Source organism: Bombina bombina, chromosome 7 (assembly GCF_027579735.1).
Source record: "Bombina bombina isolate aBomBom1 chromosome 7, aBomBom1.pri, whole genome shotgun sequence".
Taxonomy (NCBI): Eukaryota; Metazoa; Chordata; class Amphibia; order Anura; family Bombinatoridae; genus Bombina; species Bombina bombina.
The window spans coordinates 543,820,336-543,831,261 of record NC_069505.1 but is presented as its reverse complement, the minus strand read 5'-3'; the positions used below and the strand labels follow the sequence as shown (position 1 = coordinate 543,831,261).

The window sequence follows — 10,926 nt, the reverse complement described above, 5'->3', positions numbered from 1 at the left end:
ATGATGCCCCTGCTACCATATAACATATATGATCATCCGATTTTCACTCACACCACACCACAGCCACACCAAGCATTGAGCAATAATAAGGCAAAGGCATAATGTCAGCTCTGAGCTCAGTGAGGGAAAAAATGCCTTTATGACTTTCAGCCAGGCCAGCTCCGCAAACTCTCAGGAGTTCAGGGCTGCACAGCACAGAGCACACTTGGCCTAGCTAGGTTCTAACCTGGTGTCCCACGTGGCTGAGCTCCATGTCCGCTCCGCTCCTGTCCTCCTCCTACACTCGGCTCCTCCTGGCCTGGCCCCTGGGACCGGTCACTCTTCTCCATGCCGCCGGTGACTGCAGTGGCACGCGCGCCACATAGACACAGTAGTAGTCTTGACTACTGACGTCTCTCCTCGAGTCCTCCAGGACCTCCTAGTTGCTCCTTCAGGCTTCAATCTCAGCCACCGCAGCTGCTGCCTGCCTGTCACTGACTGACTCAATGAGGCTGTGCTCGCTGTCAGTGTCAGGCCAGCAGCACTTTTAAATTCGGCAGAGATGGGCACGCAGTGGCAGGCTGCAGCAGCAGAAGCTCCCTCTCTTCTTCTTCTTCCCGCTGCCCTAACAAGCCCGGCGCGACGTCGTCGTCACGTGACTAACACGTCACTCACTCTGTCAATCAGCAGGCAGTGCTGAATGCTGATTGGCTGAGTGATGTAGAGCTCATCATGGAGGCGGTTTAGAGAACCGCCTCCATTGGAGCTACTGAGGGCCCGGCGAGTCACCAGTGGGTGGCGCAGCTACAAGCAAAGAGAGGATTGCAATTTAAATCCATTGTTGCGCAATTATTGGAGGGCAGCGGACCGGCTCACTGCCTCCTAATTGCGCAACAAATGGAAATGCTAACTGATTTTGGCTGCTGCGCAAGCGCAGAAAAATAATATAATACTGATGTGTGTGACTGTGTACATTTTGTAAAATCGCCAATAATAATTAAAAAAAACTACTTTTTTTTATTTTAAATAAATATTATTTAAAAAAAAAAATTCCCTGATTGGACAGGGTAGGCACTGCCTCCCCTGCCTCCTATTACTGCACGTCACTGGGACAGGGTAGGCACTGCCTCCCCTGCCTCCTATTACTGCACGTCACTGATACCTTGAAAGCGTCTGGAAGCGATCACAATCACTTCCATCGCTTGAAACCCCAGAGGACGTGTCAGGCACGTCCTTGGTCATTAACTGACACTTTTTGTAGGACGTTCCTGATACGTCCTTGGCCACTAAGGGGTCACACTTTAATGATTCAAATATGACCTGTGTACAATCTTTAGCACTCTATGGCAATGGTGTTTGAAACAATGTTTGTAGCAATGTTATACATTGTTACAATTGCTGCTGCCATAGCTTGCTAAAGACACATGCACACTCCTTATTTGGAGGAGCCAATATGGACTGGAGACGACTGGGCGTGAGCAGAAATGATAAGATAACAAACTGCAAATTACAGACCGATATGTGGGGTTAGATGTATGAAAAATTCCATGTGCACTTTTAGTTTTCAGGACTGGAAAATCCACCATGTTCAGGCTTAAATTACAAGAAAAGAAGGCAAAATAAATAATGAAAGTATATTGCAAAGTCATTTTCTTTTAATTAATAATAATTATCTTTTAATTAATAAATAATAATAATTCAGACAGAGAATACAATTTTTAAACAATTTTCCAATTTACTTCTATTATCTTATTTGTTTCATTCTCTTGGTATCCTTATTGAAGAAGCAGCAATGCACTACTGGGAGCCAGCTGAACGCATTGGATGAGCCAATAACATGAGGCTTATTTGGTCAGCCACCAATCAGCATGCTTTCAACAAAGGACACCAAGAGAACAAAACAAGTTAGACAATACAAGTACATTGGATAGATGTTAAATATAACATGCTCTAGCTGAATCATGAAAGAAAAAAAAAATTGGTTTTCATGTCCCTTTAAAGGTGAGCGGAATGCTTTAAGGGTGGTGCTCTCATCTCTCTCGGACTTCCAGGTTCTGCCCTTTTTCTTTTAGCATTCATTAAATGTAACCCCTGTGAAGTCTGCACTATACCTTATCTTTAAGAAGGATTTTTTTTTATAATCAGGTCCCTAGTGACACAGCCCATAAAATTAATCCGATGTACGTTTCACCATCCAAATGCAGCTTTTTCAAGACTCACAATGGTTCGTGTCCCTTTAATTCTGTCATATTTTCTAGTCTTAGGTGTCAGTGTTACTGAATCTCACTGACCATGAACATGGAAAAGAAAAACATGTCTCAGAGGGTCTTAAATCACGTATTGGAGATTCTCTACCTACTGACTGGAGAGGTAAGAAGATATCATTAATGTTATCTCCTGCTGTCTGTTTCCTACAAAGCAACCGTCTGTGATACAATGAGGCAAAGAACGAGAGTTAAAGGGATTGGAAAGTAAAAATTAAACTTGCGTGATTCAGATAGAGCATGACATTTTAAGACATTTTTAAATTCACTTCTATTTTCAAATGTGCTTCGTTCTCTTAGTATCTCTTGTTGAAAAAGAATACACACATATCCTACACTAGTTGGAGCTAGCTGCTGATTGGTGCCTGCACACATTTGTCTCTTGTGATTGGCTAACTAGATGTGTTCATCTAGCTATCAGTAGAGCAATGCTGTTCCTTCAGCAAAGGATAACCGAGAATGAAGCAAATTTGATAATAGAAGTGAATTGAAAAGTTGTTTGAAATTGTATGTTCTATACAAATCATGAAAGTACATTTGGGGTTTTTCTATCCCTTTTAATATATTAGGAAACAGCAATATACAATTATGTTGAGTACATTCCTCTACATGACGTATATCAGTGCCGATATTCATCTGCTCTTCTGTATTCTCAGCTAAACCTGGTTCCTTCAATTCTTGCTTTTATTTTCACACATTGCTGCATGGCTCTTTTTAAAGGGATGTTCATTTGATAAATGATCATAAATGTACATTCTTTGATGTCTCTCCCCCCCCCCACCCCTAATCAAGCTTTTTCTTTACATTTGAAGGAACTTGGTAATACAATTCCAAGGCTTAAAGTGATGATATATTTTCCACTTTTTATAATCAGATCCTGAATGTTAGCGATATTTTATATGTACTTAAAGGGACATGAACCCCAAATTTTTTCTTTCATGATTTAGAAAGAACTTTCCAATTTACTTCTTTGATCTAATTTGCTTCATTCTCTTGATATCCTTTGTTGAAAAGCATATCTAAAAAAGCTCAGTAGTTTCTGATTATTGGCTGCACATGTGACTGGCCTCATGTGATTGGCTCACCCATGTGCATTGCTATTTCTTCAACAAAGGATATCTGAAGAATGAAGCAAATTAAATAATAGAGGACAATCTGAATGTTGTTTATAATTGTATTCTCTATCTGAATCATGAAAGAAAAAGAGGGTTTAATTTCCCTTTAAATTGATCACTTCTAATGAAGATGTGCTGTAACTTACTTTTTAATTTAGCCGTGCCTTTCAAATTCCGCAAGCTCCCGCCCCCCACTTCAAAACTCATATTTCTTTTGCAAGATGTACCGAGTCCACGGTTTCATCCTTACTTGTGGGATATTATCCTTCCCAACAGGAAGTGGCAAAGAGAGCACCCACAGCAGAGCTGTCTATATAGCTCCCCCCTTAACTCCACCCCCCAGTCATTCTCTTTGCCGGCTCTAAGCTGGAAGGGTAAAGTGAAAGAGGTGATAAACTGTGTTTTTATTTTTCTTCATCAGGAGGAGGCACTCCTACTGATAAATATTCTGGAATTAAGAGCGATATTCAATGCTCTTCAGGCGTGGCCTCAGCTGGCTTCGGCCGGATTCATCAGATTTCAGTCGGACAACATCACGATTGTGGCTTATATCAATCATCAGGGGGGAACAAGGAGTTCCTTAGCAATGATAGAAGTTTCCAGAATAATCCGATGGGCAGAGACTCACTTTTGCCATCTATCAGCGATCTATATCCCAAGGGTAGAGAACTGGGAGGCAGATTTTCTAAGTCGTCAGACTTTTCATCCGGGGGAGTGGGAGCTCCATCCGGAAGTGTTTGCTCAACTGGTTCAGCTATGGGGCACACCAGAATTGGATCTGATGGTGTCTCGTCAGAACGCCAAACTTCCTTGTTACGGATCCAGGTCAAGGGATCCTCAGGCAGTACTGATAGATGCTCTAGCAGTACCCTGGTCGTTCAACCTGGCTTATGTGTTTCCACCTTTCCCTCTCCTTCCGCATCTGATTGCCAGAATCAAACAGGAGAGAGCTTCGGTGATTTTGATAGCACCTGCGTGGCCACGCAGGACTTGGTATGCAGACCTGGTGGACATGTTATTTCTGCCACCATGGACTCAGCCTCTGAGACAGGACCTTCTGATTCAAGGTCCGTTCAAGCATCCAAATCTAATTTCTCTGCAGCTGACTGCTTGGAGATTGAACGCTTGATTTTATCAAAGCGGGGTTTCTCTGAGTCGGTCATAGATACCTTGATTCAGGCTCGAAAGCCTGTCACCAGGAAAATCTATCATGAGATATGGCGTAAATATATTTTTTGGTGCGAATCCAAGGGCTACTCATGGAGTAAGATCATGATTCCTAGGATTTTGTCCTTTCTTCAAGAGGGATTGGAGAAAGGATTGTCAGCTAGTTCCTTAAAGGGACAGATATCTGCTTTGTCTATTCTATTGCACAAGCGTCTGGCAGATGTCCCAGACGTTCGGGCTTTTTGTCAGGCTTTAGTTAGAATCAAGCCTGTGTTTAAACCTGTTGCTTCGCCATGGAGTCTAAATTTAGTTCTTAAAGTTCTTCAGGGGGTTCCGTTTGAACCCATGCATTCCATAGATATTAAGCTTCTATCTTGGAAAGTTCTGTTTCTAGTTGCTATCTCTTCAGCTCGAAGAGTTTCTGAACTATCTGCATTACAATGTGACTCGCCTTATCTTGTTTTCCATGCTGATAAGGTGGTTTTGCGTACCAAACCTGGGTTCCTCCCTAAGGTTGTTACTAACAGGAATATTAATCAGGAGATTGTTGTTCCTTCTCTGTGTCCTAATCCTTCTTCTAAGAAGGAACGTCTGTTGCACAACTTGGACGTGGTTCGTGCTTTGAAGTTTTATTTGCAGGCAACCAAAGATTTTCGTCAAACATCTTCTTTGTTTGTTGTCTATTCTGGAAAGCGTAGGGGTCAAAAGGCTATGGCTACCTCTCTTTCATTTTGGCTGAAAAGCATCATCCGTTTGGCTTATGAGACTGCTGGACAGCAGCCTCCTGACAGAATTACTGCTCACTCTACTAGAGCGGTGGCTTCCACATGGGCTTTTAAAAATGATGCTTCTGTTGAACAAATTTGTAAGGCTGCGACTTGGTCTTCGCTTCATACCTTTTCCAAATTTTACAAATTTGATACTTTTGCTTCTTCGGAGGCTATTTTTGGGAGAAAGGTTTTGCAAGCAGTGGTGCCTTCCGTTTAGGTTCCTGTCTTGTCCCTCCCTTCATCCGTGTCCTAACGCTTTGGTATTGGTATCCCACAAGTAAGGATGAAACCATGGACTCTGTACATCTTGCAAAAGAAAACAAAATTTATGCTTACCTGATAAATTTCTTTCTTTTGCGATGTACCGAGTCCACGGCCCGCCCTGTCTATTCAAGACAGATGGTATTTTTTATTGAAAACTTCAGTCACCTCTGCACCTTATAGTTTCTCCTTTTTCTTCCTTGGCCTTCGGTCGAATGACTGGGGGGTGGAGTTAAGGGGGGAGCTATATAGACAGCTCTGCTGTGGGTGCTCTCTTTGCCACTTCCTGTTGGGAAGGATAATATCCCACAAGTAAGGATGAAACTGTGGACTCGGTACATCTCAAAAGAAAGAAATTTATCAGGTAAGCATAAATTTTGTTTTTTTTGTGACCTAACGGTTTGAACTGTTCTCCAATCAGCGCTCTAGCCATATGGCACTTTTATTGTAGCTAGAATGCTGATTGAAGAACAGTTCAAACCTTTAGCTCACAAAAAATATGAGTTCTGAAGTGGGCGGCGGGAGCTTGCGGAATTAGAAAGGCACGACTAGATTAAAATGTACGTTACAACGCATCTTCATTAGAAGTGATCAGTTAAAGTCCATCTAAAATATTATATTAATATTGACAGTTGGTACTTTAAAATGTACATTTTTTTCTGTCTTTTAAAATGCTTATAATTACAGGTAGCCCTCAGTTTATGCCGGGGTTAGGTTCCAGAAGGAATGGTTGTAAATCGAAACCGTTGTAAATTGAAACCCAGTTTATAATGTAAGTCAATGGGACGTGAGGGAGTTAGGTTCCAGGCCCCTCTCAAAATTGTCATAAGTAATACCTACTACATTATTTTTAAAGCGTTGAAATGAAGACTTTAAATGCTAAACAGCATTATAAATCTAATAAAATAGATTGTATCATCATCAATCTAAGTTTAATGAACAAAAACATTTCCTAAACAGCACCTAATAACATAATTACACAACAGGCTGTATCATCATCAAACTAAGTTTAATGAACAAAAACATAATTTATGTAAAAACTTACCTGATAAATTAATTTCTTTCATATTGGCAAGAGTCCATGAGCTATTGACGTATGGGATATACAATCCTACCAGGAGGGGCAAAGTTTCCCAAACCTCAAAATGCCTATAAATACACCCCTCACCACACCCACAATTCAGTTTAACGAATAGCCAAGTAGTGGGGTGATAAAGAGAGGAGTAAAAAGCATCAAAAAAGGAATTTGGAAATAATTGTGCTTTATACAAAAAATCATAACCACCATAAAAAGGGTGGGTCGCATGGACTCTTGCCAATATGAAAGAAATTAATTTATCAGGTAAGTTCTAACATAAATTATGTTTTCTTTTATGTAATTGGCAAGAGTCCATGAGCTAGTGACGTATGAGATAGTAATACCCAAGATGTGGAACTCCACAGAAGAGTCACTAGAGAGGGAGGGATAAAAATAATAAAAGCCATTTTCCACTGAAAAAAATAATCCACAACTTAAAATATAAATTTATTCTCATAAATGAAAAGAAAAAACTTAAACATAAGCAGAGGAATCAAACTGAAACAGCTGCCTGAAAAACATTTCTACCAAAAACTGCTTCCAAAGAAGCAAATACATCAAAACGGTAGAATTTAGTAAATGTATGCAAAGAAGACCAAGTTGCTGCTTTGCAAATCTGATCAACTAAAGTTCCATTCTTAAAAGCCCACAGAGTGGAGACTGATCTAGTAGAATGAGCTATAATTCTCTGAGGCGGGGCCTGACCCGACTCCAAATAAGCCTGATGAATCAAAAGCTTTAACCAAGATGCTAAGGAAATGGCAGAAGCCTTCTGACCTTTCCTAGAACCAGAAAAGATAACAGACTAGAAGTCTTCCTGAAATCTTTAGAAGCTTCAACATAATATTTCAAAGCTCTTACAACATCCAAAGAATGTAAGGATCTCTCCAAAGAATTCTTAGGATTAGGACACAAAGAAGGAACAACAGTTTCTCTATTAATGTTGTTAGAATTCACAACCTTAGGTAGAAATTTAAATGAAATCCGCAAAACTGCCTTATCCTGATGGAAAATAAAAAAAGGAGATTCAAAAGGAGATAGATAATTCGGAAACTCTTCTAGCTGAAGAGATGGCCAAAAGAAACAACACTTTCCAAGAAAGTAGTTTAATGTCCAAATAATGTATAGGCTCAAACGGAGGAGCCTGTAAAGCCTTCAAAACCAAATTAAGACTCCAAGGAGGAAATATTGATTTAATAACAGGCTTGATATGGACCAAAGCCTGTACAAAACAGAAAAAGCAGAGATTGTGAAATAAAACAGAAAGAGCAGAGATTTGTCCCTTCAAGGAACTTGCAGACAAACCTTTATCCAAGCCATCCTGAAGAAACTGTAAAATTCTAGGAATTCTAAAAGAATGCCAGGAGAATTTATGAGAACACCATGAAATATAAGTCTTCCAAACTCGATAATAAATCTTCCTAGAAACAGATTTATGAGCCTGTAACATAGTATTAATCACTGAGTCAGAGAAACCTCTATGACTAAGCACTAGGCGTTCAATTTCCATACCTTCAAATTTAATGATTTGAGATCCTGATGGAAAAACGGACCTTGAGACAGAAGGTCTGGCCTTAATGAAAGTGGCCAAGGTTGGCAACTGGACATCCGAACAAGATCCGCATACCAAAACCTGTAAGGCCATGCTGGAGCTACCAGCAACACAAACGATTGTTCCATGATGATCTTGGAAGAACTATAGGCGGGAAAATATAAGCAGGTTGGTAACACCAAGGAACTGCTAACGCATCCACTGCCTCCGCCTGAGGATCCCTGGACCTGGACAGGTACCTGGGAAGTTTCTTGTTTAGATGGAAAGCCATCAGATCTATTTCTAGAAGACCCCACATCTGAACAATCTGAGAAAACACATCTGGATGGAGCGACCACTCCCCCGGATGTAAAGTCTGATGGTTGAGATAATCCACTTCCCAATTGTCTACACCTGGGATATGAACTGCAGAAATTATACAGGAGCTGGATTCCGCCCAAGCAAGTATCTGAGATACTTCTTTCATAGCTTGGGGACTGTGAGTCCCATCCTGATGATTGACATATGCAACTGTTGTGATATTGTCTGTCTGAAAACAAATGAATGGTTCTCTCTTCAACAGAGGCCAAACCTGAAGAGCCCTGAAAATAGCACGGAGTTCTAAAATATTGATTGGTAACCTCGCCTCTTGAGATTTCCAAACCCCTTGTGCTGTCAGAGATCCCCAGACAGCTCCCCAACCTGAAAGACTTGCATCTGTTGTGATCATAGTCCAGGTTGGATGAACAAAAGAGGCCCCTTGAACTATACAATGGTGATCTAACCACCAAGTTAGAGAGAGTCAAACATTGGGATTTAAGGATATTAATTGTTATATCTTTGTATAATCCCTGCACCATTGATTCAGCATACAAAGCTGTAGAGGTCTCTTATGAAAACGAGCAAAGGGGATCACGTCCGATGCTGCAGTCATTAGACCTAAAACTTCCATGCACATAGCTACTGAAGAGAATGATTGAGACTGAAGGTTCTGACAAGCTGAAACCAATTTTAATCGTCTCTTGTCTGTTAGAGACAGACTCATGGACACTGAATCTATCAAGGTGACCCTTGTCTGAGGAATCAAGGAACTTTTTGGTAAATTGATCCTCCAACCATGTCTTTGAAGAAACAACACTAATTGATTTGTGTGAGATTCTGCAGAATGTAAAGACTGAGCTAGTACCAAGATATCGTCCAAATAAGGAAGCACCGCAATACACCGTTCTCTGGTTACTTAGAGTTGGGCACTGAGAACCTTTGAAAAGATTCTTGGAGCTGTCGCTAGGCCAAATGGAAGAGCGACAAATTGGTAATGTTCGTCTAGAAAAGAGAATCTCAGAAACTGATAGTGGTCTGGATGAATCGGAATATGAAGATATGCATCCTGTAAGTCTATTGTGGACATATAATGCCCTTGCTGAACAAAAGGCAGAATAGTCCTTATAGTCACCATTTTGAAAGTTGGCACTCTTACAAAACGATTAAAAATTTTCAGATCCAGAACTGGCCTGAATGAATTTTCTTTCTTTGGGACAATGAATAGATTTGAATAAAACCCCAGACCCTGTTCCTAAAACGGAACTGGTATGATTACCCCTGAAAACTCCAGGTCTGAAACACACTTCAGAAAAGCCTGAGCCTTTACTGGATTTGCTGAGATGCGTGAGAGAAAAAAATCTTACTCTGAATTCTTATTCGGTACCCTTGAGAGACAATACTCTGAATCCATTGATTTTGGACAGAATCTGCCCAAATGTCTTGAAGGAATCTTAAGCTGCCCCCTACCAGCTGAGCTGGAATAAGGGCCGCACCTTCATGCAGACTTGGGGGCTGGCTTTGGTTTCTTAAATGGTTTTGATTTACTCTAACATGAAGAAGGTTTTCAATTGGAACCAGACTCTTTGGGGGAAGGATTAGGTTTCTGTTCCTTATTTTGTCGAAATGAACGAAAATGGTTAGAAGCTTTAGATTTACCCTTGGGTCTTTTATCCTGATGCAAAAAAACTCCCTCCCCCCAGTGACAGTTTAAATAATCGAATCCAACTGAGAACCAAATACATTATTTCCTTGGAAAGAAAGAGATAGTAATCTAGATTTAAATACCATGTCAGCATTCCAATATTTGAGCCACAAAGCTCTTCTAGCTAAAATAGCTAAAGACATAGATTTAACATCAATTTTGATGATATCAAAAATGGCATCACAGATAAAATGATTAGCATATTGAAGCAAGCGAACAATGCAAGACAAATCAGGATCCATTTCCTGTTGTGCTAAACTTTCCAACCAAAAAGTTGATGCAGCTGCAATATCAGCCATAGAAATGGCAGGCCTGAGAAGATAGCCAGAATATAAATAAACTTTCCTTAGATAAGATTCAAGTTTCCTATCTAAAGGGTCTTTAAAGGAAGTACTATCTTCCATAGGAATAGTAGTACGTTTGGCAAGAGTAGAAATAGCCTCATCAACTTTGGGGATCTTTTCCCAAAACTCCAATGCTGGCAAAGGATACAGTTTTTTAAACCTTGAAGAAGGGATAAAAGAAGTACCAGGCCTATTCCATTCCTTAGAAATCATATCAGAAATAGCATCAGGAACTGGAAAAACCTCTGGAGTAACCACAGGAGGTTTATAAACAGAATTTAAATGTTTACTACTTTTAGTATCAAGAGGACTAGTTTCCTCAATATCCAATGTAATCAACACCTCTTTTAACAAGGAACGAATATACTCCATTTTAAATAAATAAGTAGATTTG

The 10,926-nt window shown here is 40.3% G+C and overlaps 1 protein-coding gene across 4 annotated transcripts in view; it reads left to right on the top strand.

Annotated features, from left to right (window-relative positions):
• The window catches only part of LOC128666990 (zinc finger protein 260), a 116,355-nt gene that overhangs the window by 55,937 nt on the left and 49,492 nt on the right, over nt 1–10,926 (top strand). For 2 of the 4 annotated variants that reach the window (XM_053721838.1, XM_053721839.1), the window contains exon 2: nt 2,238–2,349. The exons of 1 other annotated variant lie outside the window; for it this stretch is intronic. In XM_053721838.1, coding sequence (XP_053577813.1) covers nt 2,272–2,349 — 78 coding nt within the window. In that variant the 5' untranslated portion in view covers nt 2,238–2,271. Of the gene's footprint in view, nt 1–2,237; nt 2,350–6,275; nt 6,329–10,926 lie in introns of those variants that run through there. One more of the 4 variants, XM_053721842.1, reaches the window with a different exon arrangement.